Source organism: Cannabis sativa, chromosome 2, assembly GCF_029168945.1.
Source record: "Cannabis sativa cultivar Pink pepper isolate KNU-18-1 chromosome 2, ASM2916894v1, whole genome shotgun sequence".
NCBI lineage: Eukaryota > Viridiplantae > Streptophyta > Magnoliopsida > Rosales > Cannabaceae > Cannabis > Cannabis sativa.
In genome coordinates, this window is record NC_083602.1 from 42,517,647 (window position 1) to 42,533,797 (window position 16,151).

The following is a 16,151-nucleotide window of genomic DNA, read 5'->3' on the forward strand; positions in this document are numbered from 1 at the left end:
AGTAGCGAATTCGACCCGTGCCCGTCGAAACCACGACGAACCACCACTACCCGTGGTCGTCGACACCGAACAGAGGCCATCGCCACCACCACGAATTTCGTTCAAAGGTAAGTATTTTTTTTGAAAAAAAAATATATTTTTCATAGATTTTGATGCCAATTATTGTATGTTGTTGAGATTAGTGGAATTTTTGTAGATTTTGTGCTCTTTAGGTTGTAGATGTTGGTGTTTCAATGGTATATGTGATTGTTACAGGGTTATCGATGATATGTTGATAGAATATCGATAGGATGTCGATGGATTTGGTGTCTGTGTTGTATTGCTGTTGTTGTATGTCGATAGGATATCGTTTGTATGTCGATAGGATGTCGATAGAATTGGTGTATGTTAGCATTGTATTGCTGTTTTTGTATGTCGATAGGATTTCGTGTGTATGTCGATAGGATGTCGACTGAGGGCTAAGTTTATTTTTTGCCCTTAATTATCGACAACTTGTCGACAGTATGTCGATGTGTTGTCGACTATATTAGGATATTGCTTTTAAGTTTGTATTGTCGACTGAATATCGACAGGATGTCGATATTTTGTCGACATGTTGTGAAAGGGAAATTTGATTTTCTATACTTACATATACTTAATATTTTATTTCTAAACTAATACATATCATCATTGAAAATATATGACCACTTTATCTAAAACCCAAAAATACCCCTCTCAAATTTTCCATACTTTTTTTTAGTGCAAAAACATAAAAAAAAAAAAAAAATTAGTAGTCCGATGGGGTCCGATGGTAGTCCGATGGTGGTCCGATGGTCACCTGATGCTACTTTTGTATGTACAAAAACATAAAAAAAAAATTGGCAACAGATTTGGTCCGATGGTAGTCCGATGGGTCCGATAGGTGGCCCGATGGGTGGTCCGATGGTGGCCCGATGGGGTGGCCCGATGGATGGTCCGATGGGTGGTCCGATGGTGTAAATGGGGTGATGTAAATAGGGGTATTTTAGGGATATCATAAAAATTGTCATATTTTACAAATATTAGTTATTATTTGTTTAGAAAATTTTTTTTAACCAAATGTAAGCATAAAAAATCAAATTTCCCTTGTGAAATTGTTGTCTTCTTAAAATTGTCGACTGAATATCGACAGGATGTCGATATTTTGTCGACATAATTTAATTGTATTGGCTGTTTGATGATGTCGACATAATATCGACATCATGTCGATATTATGTCGACCATTTTTTTTAATTTTTTGTCAGTAATATTGATTTATTTTTTGTTTTTTCAAATGGCTCCTAGACTCATAATTCCAGCACCCGAGCATTTTACTGGCCGCGTGACATGTAGAGGCACCGGAATTTTTGCAAAAATCAAGGCTCGGTTTGAGGAGTACAACTTGAATAACACGGCGAAGGAAAGCCGTTTTAGCAACTTTTGGAATGCCGTACCCCTGACATTCTCCTCGGTGTTATTTCACCAGCTGATGCTCCACAAAATGAAGGTTGATGCTCAAGAGGAGTTGAAGATGCGGTTTTACATTGGTCAGAAGGAAGTCAGATTCAGAGTGCTTGAGTTTGCCCTCATTACAGGCCTGGACTTCTCCTCGGGGCCAACAGAAGAGGAGAAGGCTGAGCAGGTTGCTCGCTCAGGGTCAGACCAATTGATCAACAAATATTTCAACCGGTCTGGTAGTGTGAAGACAGAAGCACTCCAAGATAGGTTCACAAACTGTCAGAACCCGGAAGACTTGTACAAGATTGGCTTGTGCTTGTTTGTCGAGTCAGTGCTTCTGGGTCGCGAGGCTAACGCGCTGATTACGCCTGACATACTTAGATATGTCGAAGATCTCGAGTTCTTCTTCCGGATTCCTAGGGGGAAGCAGTCATTCGCTAGACTCATGCACTCGCTTCAAAAAGACATGTTGAAACAGAAGGCCAACTAGGAGAAGAAGCTGAGTTCGGATGTTCAGCATGAGTGCAAATACACAACTTATGGCTTCGCACCTGCGGTACAATATTGGGCGTATGAGGCCATTTTGGAGGTTGGGAAGAGGTATGGCACGAATCATGGGATTCGGCTTCCCAGGATGCTTAGCTGGACGAGCAAGGGTGATATTGGGAAGAAAGAAATCAGTTCGATATTTTCTAGACGGGTATGAGTTTAACTTATGTTTAGAGTAATTATTTAACATAAATGCTTGTGATAATTGCTAAATGGTTTTACTCTGATATTTTTTGAACCATAAACAGAATCTTGAAGTGGTGAAGGGGCTACTTCCACGGACAGAAGAGGAGGCATTTGTGAGGACCATCTCTTACGATGGTGTGGATGACACAGAGGCTGAGGCAGATACTCAGGTACCACACACTCAGGTACCAGACACTCAGGTACCAATTTTTGGAACTTTTTTTTATGATTGTATAACTTGATTGTTTTATTGTTTTTGTTATGTGATATTTGTTACATTGTGGAATTATCGTATGCTTACCGTATTTTTTTGGTTTATATTTTTTTCAGGCCACTGGTTCAGACCCTCAGCCTAGTGCACCATCTTCATCAGGCGTTCGTGGTGCCGATTACAGTGATTTAGTGGGGAGGTTGGATAGGATCAAGGCTGACTAGAAGGGTATGTACGTTTGTCATGCCGAGCTGAAGAAGGCATATGAGACCAGCCATATAGAGCTGAAGGGCGGTCAGAACGTAATTATGGAGCAGCTCAAACATATATTGGCCATGTTGAATCGTCCGCCAACGACATCTTCAGCACCGGAGGCCCCAGCAGATCCATCTACCCCACTATCAGTTGCATCACCCCCACTACAAGAGGAGGAGGTCTTCCCTGACGGGTACGATCCTTATGAGGGAGCTCCAGCGACTCCCATCGATACATGTATTATCCATGTACATGACAAGGAGTCCCAGGGTAAAATTTTGGCGATAGAGGCACAACCTGCAGGGGTTAAGAGTCGGAAGAGGAAGAGAAATCCTCTTGTATGGTTCCGTGACTACACGGAGATGAAGAAGAAACAGAGGCCTTCTTCGACGTTTGATCCCCTGGCGCCACCGGATGAGCAATTGTTTGATACTTTCCGAAAGTGGTGTTGTGGACTCATTCCAAACCACCGACTTCGAGATTTGAGAAGTGGTGATTACGGTCCATCATTCTTTTGGAAGCTGCTGATACCACTGGAATTGCTTACAGATGACGTAAGTAATGTATTTTATAATTTTACTTTACTTTACAACTAATGTGCAATTAATATATTTTGTTGTCTAACTGATTTCTCTAACCTTTATATGCAGCATATAGATGCAGCAATGCATATGCTGAGGAGGCGACGCGCCGACTATCCACTGACATTTCCTCAGAAGGGTATCATTCTCTCCACATTCGTGACCACCATGATCAGCAGTGCATGGATGAATCACAGGGGTGAGAGGAGAAACTTTGTGTGGGAGGATTATATCTTGGAGTACTGCAGAGGGGTTCATAAGGTATTGTTTTAGTAAGATTTTAAATGTTGAACTATGATTATAAGTTTATTATGGTTTGTTAATTATTTTGATTTTCCCCATAATTACAAAACAAGTTCTTTCCGAGATGGATGGGTAATGAGTTCATTTACTTCATTTTGCATCTTCCCGACCAAAGGCACTGGGTCACAGTTGAAGTTGACATAGAGCTGTGGAAAATTAATGTGTATGACTGTGATTCCAGCGTTTGTCATTGGACCGCCATGGCACCCGTCTTGAAGACTTGGGAAGAACTGCTACCCTCGCTAATCCATGCAACCGGGGATTGTCCACGTAACAACCAGATCATGACATTAACTAATAAGTACATCACCGTGCTTCCAAAAATGCATGCGAGTCGAGCCACTCACGACTTAGTTCCGAAGGCAACAATCAGGTACATAGCGATAAAAAAGTACTATAGTATTAAAATATGTTTTACATTGGACTAACTTTATATTTTATGTTGCATTTAGTGGTGATTGTGGCATTTATTGCATTGAGTATGTGGAGCATCTCATGATGAAACGTGGATTAACCGATGTCACGCAACGCCGGATCAAGTTGTTTCGTGAACGGTGGTGTGTTGCTTTATTTTACCAGAATATCGGCTGATTATATGTGTAATTATGGTGACATTGTATATTTTGTGTAATTAAAATTACAGTTATGTATATATAGACTTTCTCTTCGTTCAAATTTTGATAATTATTCGTGGTTTCAAATATAAAATATCGATATATACACATATATTCCCATACAAAAATGACTATTAAACCTACAATAATTAAAATATTCAACCTCGACATTATTTTAAAGCAGTTTCGAACCTGAAATAGAAAACATGTTATTACAACGAATAAGTATACTACGCCTCAAATGCGGGCTTTGCATGTTGCTCTGTTGTGGCCTGAACTGCCACAGCGGCTGCAGTTTCGAGGTACAAAACCTTTTTTATCACCAGACGGGAAACGGTTCTCCCGTCTTCTTCCAGCGTTGCTTTTTCTTGGACGACCTACAGGCTTCTTTTCCACAGGTACCCCAACGTTCATATTCTTGATGTGTTCTGGGAGAACTCAATCATCCTCGTCACCAGCAAGATTGATGGTATCATTGTAAATCTTCTTCCACGTTTCTTTTGAATAATAAGGTGAGCAAAGCGTGTACACACTTGTATTCGTTTTCAATGCCGCGACACATGCATGAAGGCAAGGGAGTTTCAATAACGTAAACACGCCGCAGGTGCATGTTCTTTCAACTAGGTTCACATCACCACCTCTTTCACCGTTAGGTCCCCTACCAACGTTATACAAATTGGCTCTATTTCGTTGGACGCCCCTGTACCTTGCATTTTCATGAATTTTTGCCAAGTTTTTTTCAAAGAGCGTGGCCAATGGGGTTGTACATTTGTCAGCATTTTCGAGGCGATCAGTGAACCACGATTGCAGTGTGAACCTGATAAATTCAACCAAAGTAGTTATTGGATATTTCCTGAACTCTTCTGTAACACTATTGAAGCTTTCAGCATCGTTGCTCGTCATGATGTTGTATCTATCGCCCAAACAATAAGGGTGAGCCCACTTCTCAAACCCTATACTCTCCACATATGCAGCAATGGCCGGATTCATCTTTCTAAGCTTCTCGAACTCTCTATCACATTCAGTCTTCGACCAAGATTAAGCAACATTATATATTTGGTTGTGAAAAGCATCAGTCTTGAACTTGGCGTTCACGTTCATAACAATGTGGTGATAGCATGCACAGTGGACTGCTTCGGGAAAAACGAGTTCAACAGCATGATCAATGCTTTGATGCCTATCTGACACAAACACTAAGTTCTCAACCACGCCAATTGCTACCCTCAACTTCTGTAAGAAATACGTCCAAGAGTCGTTATTCTCACTGTCAACGATACCATAAGCAACCGGCAACAATTGGTTGTTCGCATCGTATGCCACAGCAACTAACATTATACCGCCGTACTTCGTCTTCAAGAAGGTGCCATCGATACTCAAAACAGGACGACAATAAGAAAAGCCCCTTCTACATGCACCGAGTGATATAAAACAGTACTTGAACCGCTCATCCTCTAAATACAAGTCAGTAATGGTACCTGGATTCTTTTGCTCCAGCATGTACAAGTATCCAGGAAGCTTCATGTATGAAAACTCAGGTGTACCCCTAGCATACGTAAGTCCCATCTCTCTGCACCTCCACGCCTTCACATAACTCATCTGGATACCATAGTTGTCAAACATGTCCCTCTGTATGTCTTTAGCCTTGTACTTAGTTCCATCTTGGGTGTACTTCCCCTTAATAAGGTGGCCAACCACCCATGGTGCTGCTTGACGGTGATCTGAATGTCTCGCATTCAAGTTACATGTGTGTTCATTGTGAAATACAGTGACCTCGAAGTTGTCAGAATGCATCTTCTTCCTCTCCCTCAATCTCCATTTACAATCTGGAGCCTTGCATGTAACGTACAACACATCAGGGGATGACTTCTTCACCATCCACTCAAAATTGTTATTAAGTGCAAACCTACCCACTACTTGTCTCAGTTCTTCCTTATTTTCATAAAAAATACCAAGCTCTATCAACCCTGCTTCCTTACTTTGTAAAAAAGTAGTTAGCTCATGATTTTCCATTATATCTTCCTTTGTCCACATAGGAGCTTTGAACTTGGTACAAAATTCAAAAGAGGAGAACGTTGAGAAGGTTGCATGACGAGAATGAGCATGTTCTTCAGTTCTGCCGTGTCAACTACTGCTAGTTCCAGGTGTAGTGCGATTTTCACTACGAGGTTGTCGTTCTCGCTGTGTACCATGGTTACTCGGTACACACTCTAACCTCAAGGAAGGTCCTGCTACAGCTTCATCGACTACCAAATCATGTTCATCGTCCATATTCAAATCTACAATAGGATCGTTATTGTAGAAGGTTGTATCGAACTCCTCAAACTGATGAAATCCTGTCGCTTCTTGTTCTTGCTCTACATTGGTCGGAACCTCTACATTGGTCGGAACCTCCTCATTCACACCAATCCCAACATCTGTTTCGGGAACACAAGACCCTACCACAGTCCGAGGGAGAGGATTAGTAGGCGCCGTAGGCTCCGAATTCCCAACTTTTCTCACCTTAGTCACGAATAATGGCATAAACTCTGTATTTGACATTGTTGCCCTCATCTCTAAGAACGTTCTCAATTGGCGTTCTTTCTTAATAACCTCTGGCCCAACCATTTGTCCCTTCATGTACAAGGAACAAATCTCCAACTTTAAATCATACGCTAAAGGATCAACCTCCAACTCTTCATATAAAATTTGGCGCAGTTCTTGTAGGGTTGTCTCAGTTGTAACTGTCAACGTGAAGCTGCTACTGCTTTGTAAATCCAATTATAATTCTCACATAACCAAACACCATTGTACGATACAATAAGAAACACTTTGTCTCCTGCAATTTCAAACCAAACAAGGTGAGTAAAGGAAAAAACACCAAAAAAAAAAACAACAAATATCGACATCCCATCGATATCAATCGACATAATGTCGATAACAGCAACAGCAGAAAGTATGACAAGTATCATCGACAATGTGTCGACATACTATCGACATTATGTCGACAACATTACCAGACATGTAGGTGGAAGTCCTCATCGATATATAATAGACATAATATCGACATATACTCCCAATGGAATTTGCATGTCAAACACGTGTACAATAGTAATTAATCCATTCCTATGTCGACAAGCTATCGACATAGTATCGATATTCACTCGACAAATACACATTGCATGCGTTTCATTTTTTACGGTTACACATTTAATGTTAATAAATTTTACTTACGTTCCCAACAACCCTTCCCAACTGCCACGTTGCATGTCAAACACGTGTCTTGTCGATAAGATATCGACGTAACGTTGACATAGCATCGACAAATAAGTATACCGTGTCATTAAATTGGCAAGTTGTCGACATAATATCGACATAGTATCGATATTCTATCGACAAATACACCATTTCATGCATTTCACCTGTACAGCTACACATTTAATGGCCATTAAATTTTCCTACATTCCCAACATGTATACTGCTCTATAAAAGCAAATCCCTTTCTTATTCATAAGTGCTCTTGTCTTCTACTTCTCTCTTACAGTTAAAAATTAAAGGGAAAATTCTCTTATTCTTAAGTTCCAAATATGGCGCCTAGAAAGAACAAGGGCAAATTCCTAATCCTAACTCCTGAAGAGCTCAAGTAGGAGCCTGATATTGGCATAATTACTCCTCAAATGCAGAAAGTTTTTGACGCCGATAGAGCTTTCAAAAAAGAACGAAATCGGAATGAGTTAAGGTTGATACAACTTGAAGCTCAATTTAGCAAAACTGGTGTATGGCCGGCTCCACCACCAGGGTTCCCCGAAGGATGCCGTCGTTGCAAATTAGGCATCTTTAACAGTAAACCGGTGAAGCCTGGAACATTATGCAAGTATTGCAAGTCTCACCCACAAGCCAAACAATTTTAATAATTTGTTATTTTATGGCTTGTGGTGAGTTTTATTTAATGTTTGTTTGTTTTTTTTAATGAACTTTTTTTTATGTTATTTTTATGAACTCTATGTTATGTTTGTTTGTTTTATTTTATGGATTATGATATTTAATGTTATTTTATGTTTTATTTATGGCTTTTTTTCAATTGCATCGATATATTGTCGACATACTATCGACACAATGTCGACAAGTTCTAAATAATAGGTTGATTGCTTTTACGTCGACATGCTATCGACAAACCCTTGACAACTTCTAAATAATAGGTTGATTTGCTTTTTGTCGACATGCTATCGACAAACCGTCGAAAACACGTCGATAATGGTCATCACTGACCTTTCCTGGCAGAATATCGACAAACCATTGACATGTTATCGATATATCATCGATAACATTTAGAAAACCAAGATTTCGACTGAAAACCAGATCTGCCAGATCTCAACCATTTTAGACCAAAAAATAAAAGTTCCAACAAATACGACACTGTTGGGTTTTATGCCCTAAATAAAACTCCATTTCAATGTAATCTATTTTATTCAACATCAATAAAGAAACAGAAGTATTTTTCATTCATTTGTGTATGTTTTGGTTCACCTTATCAATTGCTTGTTTATTTGATTTATAAATTCATCTGAAACCCTTTTCACATACTTGATCCTGTTTATTGTGTTGTCAAAACTTTAGAAAGTGAAGATGACTATGTGAATAAAGTTTCCTAGATTTATCACACACAGGGTTTTACTGATATGATAATCTACAACAAGAGTTTACTTGCATTTGGAGAAATGCTATGTTCTTTCCAGAACATTGGTTAAAGTAAAGCTCAGGTTGGATGCATGGAGTATGCATCGGAAGGGACCGATATTGAACTTTGACTTAGATTTATGAAACTTACCGTAAAATCTATTCAAGTCAATATCGCCTAGTTGATTCTAGATCAAATGATCTTAATCCTATTATGATTAGGCTAAATCTCAGGCGGCTATTCATGTTCTTTGATTTGTTAGTTAAGCCTACTTTTAGGTCAGGGTGATTCGTACATTTTGGGAACACGGTAGTGCAATTGAGTGGGAGCGCTAACATAAACATGGAATCTATAGCTTCTATCTGGCAAATAGTAAGTAAAGGATGATCTCCTTCGAGCTTGACCAAACGAAAATAAATGGTGGAGTACTCATTTCACATAAGCTGAAATATCATTATACGGGGTCAAGTGTTTTAAGGATAAAATACATAGTAGGGTGTAACGGTAATCTAATCCCTTTACAGTGTAGATCATTTCATATAGAGGATCATTGATCATATTAGGACTATAACAATGGATAACTAATTATGTGTCTATATGGTGGAACATATAGAGCATTCTATATATTGAGAGTGCAATTCTAAGTTCTATGCGTGGATTCAACGAAGAATTAATAAGTTCTTGATCTACTTATTGGAAGCTCGGTTATATAGACCCATGGTCCCCCCACTAGTTGAGATAATATTGCTTGTAAGACTCATATAATTGGTTTTGATTAATCAATTATAATTCTCAAATTAGACTATGTCTATTTGTGAATTTTTCACTAAGTAAGGGCGAAATTGTAAAGAAAGAGTTTTAGGGGCATATTTGTTAATTATGATACTTTGTATGGTTCAATTAATAAATATGATAAATGACAATATTATTTAATAATTATTTATAGTTATTAAATAGTTAGAATTGGCATTTAAATGGTTGAATTAGAAAATTGCCGTTTTTGAGAAAATCAGATGCAAAAATGATAAAACTGCAAAATTGCAAAAAAGTGAGGCCCAAATCCACACTGCCATGGCCGGCCACTTTTATAGGAATTATCCTCTGATATATTCATTATTTTAATGCCAAATAATTCAAACCTAACCCTAGTGGAATGCTATAAATAGATAGTGAAGGCTTCAGGAAAAACACACTTTTCATTTAGAAAAACCTGAGCCTCTCTCTCTCTACCTTGGCCGAGCACTCTCTCTCTCTCTTCTTCCTTAAGATTTTGAAACACTTAGTGATTGGAGTAGTGCCCACACTCAACAAGTGATACCTCAATCATAGTGAGGAAGATCGTGAAGAAAGACTTTCAGCAAGAAGGAGTTTCAGCACTAAAGAATCAGAGAAAGAGATCCAGGTTCAGATCTTGGTAATACTCTGCGACAGAAAGGATACAAGGGTTAGAGATCTGAACGGAAGGAGTCATATTATTCCGCTGCACCCAATGTAAGGTTTACTAAACTTTATATGTGTTTATTTCATCGTTTTAGAAAGTTCATATTTAGGGTGTTAATCAACATACTTGTGAGTAGATCTAAGATCCTGGAAAAATAATTTCCAACAACTGGCCTCAGAGCCATGGTAATTGATTTGCTTGCAAGAAATTTGGACTTTAAAACGATTGTTTGATGTTTTGGATGGTATCATGTTGTATTGAGTGTTATATGATGAATGATTGATGTTTGTGAATTTTTCGTGAAAAATAATTGAATATCTGTTTCTGGAATTATTTTTATTGGATAGTATGGAAAAAATTAAGCATGTTACTTTTTTACAGAACTCAATTTCGATTTAATTTGAATTAGTTATGATTTTTTGAAGTTTCCGAAAAAACCGGGATCGAGCAAGAGGGCTTACGCGCGCGGATTTCATGCAAATCCCCCCTGCGCCGTGTCCTCTCGCCCATGCATCCCCATTGCGCGCGCGGACGGGTATGCACAGCATACCGTCCGTACAGCTCACAATTTTTTTGTTTTTCTTCAATTTTTCATGCTATTTCATGGATTTAACTTCTGATTTTTTGTGTAATTCTGTATTTATACATTTATTATTCCTAATTCAATTCTAATTATCATAATTAAATTAACTAATATTTTTTAAATATAATTCATGATATTAGTGTAATTTGAATTTGAAAAATAGTAAATATCTATCTTTTTTGCTTAATTATCTATCTTATTTTTTAAATTTGATTATATCTTATCTTATTTTTAAATTTAAGGTCAAATATTAAATTTTTAAATTAATTTTTTTTAAATAATTTGACCTAATTTAAATTATAAATAAGATAACTATAATCATGGAATTTTAAATAGATGTAAGATATTTTGCTAACTTTTAAATTTTGTTATTTTATTTATTTAAATTAAATCATAAAATCTGAAAAAGATATTTATTTATCTTTTTTAATTTTTATTTAATTTTTATTTATAAAATAACATTAAATTTTTTAAAGTAGTTAGCAAATTTTGAAATGATATTTAGGTTGCTTGAAACCTAATTTTTCAAAATTGTAGCTTTAATTTCAAATATTATTTTATTAATTTAAAAAATATTTAAATTTTATTTTATTTTATTATATTTCGAAAATATTTTTTTTATTTAATTAATTTTTCGAAATTATTTATTTAAAATTAAATAAATCCTACATCCAACTATCCAGCTAACCTTGTTGCAGGAGTATATGTTTTAGCTTGTTTGTAAGTTTTTTAAAACCTATTATTGCTTGATTGCAAATAGCCATGGTTAACTTGTTGACAGATCCAATGATCAGATTTTAACTCATGGCTCCCTTGGTCAAGTAAATAATTTGTAACAGGTATATTTACAATCTTCTTTCATCTGTGTATGACCTAGCAACATGATAGGATCCATCCAAATTGTGTGCCTGTGTGAGCCTATGTGTTTAATTTTATTATAGATGCATATAGGTTGTTGTTGCTAAATAAAATATCATATTTCTTGATAGATTTTATTTAGGCCCATTTAGTTTTTGGGCCTATTCAATTAATAATAGTTGTTCATTTTAAGGTTAAATTCCTCTCTTTTGGGCCTTGTGTGAGAGTTGGGAGCCATAGAAGTGGGTACGACATACTGAACCCAGCACCCCCTCACATGAACCACCCCAATTGTGAAGGCCCATTTGCTTGATTTGAATAACTGTACTAGGTTAATTAAATTAGTTTAACCTAATAAAATTGATTAGCAACATAATTAATTTCATTTATTTTGAAATTAATTTAAGAAAACCATAGTTTAAAGAATTTTGTATTCTAAGCTAAACTATATGTATTTTCTTGTATTTAATTAAATATAGAATTATAACTATCTAGATTCTTTCTGAAGCTTAATTTAAATTTTTCATTAAATATTCCTATTTAAGTTGATATTTAGTTATCTACAACTAACCAGCTTAAATCTGAATATCTTTTGGATTTAAAATTTCAAAATTAAGTTGAGGAATTTTAGGTATTGGTTATTAAGATTCTTTAGATATTTTTTAAGTTGATATTTTTTTAAATATTAACTTAAAATGGAATATTTTCAAATTAAGTGGTTACAACTTAATTTTAATTTAATTAAGTCTATTTTGAAAAATATTTTAGTTAATTTTTTTTAGATTCTTCTAAAACAACTTAAACAAGATTTTTTCAAATTTGTTCGATCTTTATTCGAATCTATTTTTCGAATTTAAATAATAATTGAAAATTCATTAAAGTTAATTTTTTATTTAAACCAACTTTAATTTGTAATTTTTCATTATTATAATATGGAATAAATGATTATACAAAATACATATTTTAAAATAATGAGCTTTTAATCAAGAGACATTCGATCTCCATTGTTGGTTTTACATCGCGTTTGTTTTAGTGAGTAATCCTCCCTAATGGAGGAACGTTCATTAGCAATTTCGCACCGTTTAATCTCGAAAGATAAGTAGTTTGTAAGTGTTTTATATGGTATGGATCACCCTAATGGTGGTGACCATATTTGACTTGCAAATTATGAAACAATAGTGGAAGCTCATAAGATAGAATTGCCTTGACTCTCGCCTAAACGGGACAACGCTGAATTCCAATCTTGATCGAATAAAAGGTTGCTAGAATGATTATCATTTTAGATGAGTTGACAACTCTATTCAATGGATGATGCTTTGACTCTCGCCTAAACGGGACACTGTATCAGTTTGTTGAAAGACCTTGGAAAATAAACTATGTTAGATTTAGTATTTTTATAACATATGTGATTATTTGTTATTTTCTGAACATGTGTGTGAATTTATGAACCAAAACCTTACTTTTGTTTTATTGATGTGTTGTAGTGCCAATATGAATAACCCTCACCCCGATCCTCTCCTAGTTAATATCTTAGCAAAAGAACTCTATAGTGTGAAAATACATCCTGGTAGTTGCATAAACTCGCACCTCTTGATGATGAATCTGAAATTCCAAAAGGCAAATCTACTAGGAATTGATTTATCAAGAGAGCAATGGGTCCAACTCATTCTTAATAGTCTTCCTCCGGAGTATAATGAATTTGTTATTTCTTACATGATCAACAATTTCAACTCCTCCGACATGGACAAGCTCGAAGCAGAATTACGAGCCCATGAACGAAATCTGATTGCAATGGGTCCCCCTGGGTTTGCGATTCATAATCAGAGGAAAAGGATTAAGCATGAAGGCTCTAGCAAAGCTGCTTCTTCAAGTACAATTATCAGACGTAATCTTCTATGTTCGAATTGTAATGAAAAGGGACATCAAGAAGAACGATGTCCCCGGCTTCTAAACAATTCAAACGAAGGTAATGCTTTTGTCTTTGAATCATGTGTTTTAGAGAACGACAAATCCGTTTGGATTGTTGATTCTGGGTCTACTAACCATGTATGTTCTTCACTGCAGCTGCTTGAAACTTGGGAAAATCTGCTTCCAAGAGAGTTAAAGCTTAAAGTTAGTAAAGGCGAGTTAGTGTCGGTCAAAGCTAGAGGAAAAGCCCGCATCAAGTTTCAACAAAGATTTTTAATTTTAGAAAATATTTTATTTATTCCAAACTTTAGTAGAAACTTGATTGTTGTCTCATATTGAATTTTTCGAGTACAAATTGTTCAATTTCTCGTAATGGATTTCAAATATGTGTTGCTACCATGGAACAAGGGCTTTATGTTTTAAGACCAAATACACAAATCTCACTAAACAGTGAACTTTTCAATGTAGCTAAACCTAGAAACCTCAAAAGAAAAGAGATTGATAATGATGATCAAACTTATCTATGGCATTTACGTTTAGGTCATATAGGCTTTGATATACTCAATAGGCTAACCAAAGGCGGTCCATTGAAAAATGTCGTCTTAGGTGAACTGCCAGTATGCGAGTCCTGCCTAGAAGGAAAAAATGACTAAACGTTCTTTCTCTACAAAGGGAGAGCGTGCCAAAATTCCCCTAGGGTTAGTGCATTCCGATGTCTGCGGACCTTTGAATGTAAAAGCCCGAGGTGGCTATGAGTATTTTGTCACTTTCATTGACGATTACTCTAGATATAGTTTTCTTTACCTAATGCAAAAGAAATCTGAAACGTTTGAAAAGTTTCAGGAGTTTCATGCTTTGGCTCAAAACCAATTAGGTAAATCATTAAAGATCTTTCGAACTGATAGGGGTGGAGAATATATGGATATGCAGTTCAAAGATCATTTAATTGAACTTGGAATTGAATCCCAATACACTGCCCCAGGCACTCCACAACAAAATGGAGTTGCAGAAAGAAGAAATCGCACTCTTTTGGAAATGGTTAGGTCTATGCCGAGTTATTCAACTCTGTCTACGTCCTTCTAGGGATACGCTATACAGATGGCAAATGACATTTTAAATGTTGTTCCATCTAAAGCAGTCCCTAAGACACCCGTCGAACTTTGGAATGGTCATACACCTAGTTTACGCCACTATAGAATTTGGGGGTGCCCTACTCATGTCTTAAGAGAGAAAGATGGCAAACTTGAATCAAGTACCGAAGTATGCATGTTTGTCGAAAATTCTAAAGAGACTAGGGGTGGACTATTTTATAGTCACAAGGATAACAAAGTGTTTGTTTCTACAAATGCTACTTTTCTTGAAGAGAACTATATTAAAGACAACAAACCGAAAAGTAAAGTTATTCTAGAGGAATTGCTTTCAGATATAACTCCTTCCAATGTTCCGTCCTCTTCCACTCAAGAAGAGGACAACCCCACTCCCTCAGTCGAACCAACTGACAAATCTACTACCAAAGTTTCTGTTCAGAAGATCACCGCTCCTCGTCGTAGTGGGAGGGTTTTAACAAAACCAACTCGTTATGGCTTCGATGGTGAAATCAATATGGTCGCTGGTGACGGTATTGAAGACGATCCATTAACCTACAAACAGGCAATGGCTAGTCCGCAACGGAAACGATGGTCGGCCGGCATGGATTCAAAAATGGATTCCATGAAAAAGAACAAAGTCTGGGAATATGTAGACGCACCTGACGACTATCATCCGATAGGATGCAAGTGGGTTTACAAGAAGAAAAGAGGAGCTGGAGGCGAAGTCGAAACTTTTAAAGCTAGACTTGTAGCCAAGGGTTATACCCAAAGAGAAGGCGTGGACTATGAGGAAACTTTTAGTCCTGTTGCCATGCTCAAATCCATCCGAATTCTTCTCTCCATAGCTGCTGCTTTCGATTATGAAATCTAGCAAATGGATGTCAAGACTGCCTTCCTTAATGGGGTAATTGAAGAAACCATCTATATGGAGCAACCAGAAGGCTATGTTCTTCCAAGGCAGGAAAAGAAAGTTTGCAAACTAAATAGGTCTATCTATGGACTTAAGCAAGCTTCTCGCTCATGGAACAAAAGGTTTGATGAAATCATCAAGACCTACGGCTTTCTTCAAAATGAAGATGAACCTTGTGTTTACCAACTCAAGGAAGACCAAGTAGTAGTATTCCTGGTCCTTTACGTTGATGACATTTTAATTATTGGAAACAATATCAAGAAAATGACTCACATCAAGGAATGGCTCAACACACAATTCGATATGAAAGATTTGGGTGAAGCAGCCTATGTTCTTGGTATTTAGATTATCAGAAACCGGAAGAACAGATCTCTTACTCTCTCTCAAACAACCTACATTGAAAAAGTTTTAGAGAGATTCTCCATGAACAACACCAATGGGGTAAACATGCCTTCTAGATATGGTATTCGTCTATCTAAGGAACAGTCTCCTACTGATCCTCAAGAGATAGAGGACATGGCGAAAATTCCCTATGCTTCTGCAGTTGGAAGTCTA

At 36.8% G+C, this 16,151-nt stretch overlaps 1 protein-coding gene across 1 annotated transcript; it reads left to right on the forward strand.

The window, feature by feature from the left end:
- Positions 1 to 1,222: 1,222 nt before the first annotated feature.
- Positions 1,223 to 4,214, forward strand: LOC133034957 (uncharacterized). Its single transcript, XM_061110523.1, has 4 exons — positions 1,223 to 3,210; positions 3,307 to 3,498; positions 3,594 to 3,913; positions 3,993 to 4,214. The coding sequence occupies exons 1-4, from the start codon at positions 2,632 to 2,634 to the stop codon at positions 4,129 to 4,131; spliced, it is 1,230 nt and encodes a 409-aa protein (XP_060966506.1). The 5' UTR covers positions 1,223 to 2,631; the 3' UTR covers positions 4,132 to 4,214.
- Positions 4,215 to 16,151: the final 11,937 nt, after the last annotated feature.

What these genes read in the sequence shown, in the direction of transcription:
- LOC133034957 (XM_061110523.1), top strand. Translation starts at nt 2,632, where the DNA reads ATGTACGTTTGTCATGCCGAGCTGAAGAAGGCATATGAGACCAGCCAT. An exon ending in ACTGCAGAGGGGTTCATAAG is followed by an intron (nt 3,499 to 3,593) that starts GTATTGTTTTAG and finishes TTACAAAACAAG; the next exon opens with TTCTTTCCGAGATGGATGGG. An exon ending in GTTCCGAAGGCAACAATCAG is followed by an intron (nt 3,914 to 3,992) that starts GTACATAGCGAT and finishes TGTTGCATTTAG; the next exon opens with TGGTGATTGTGGCATTTATT.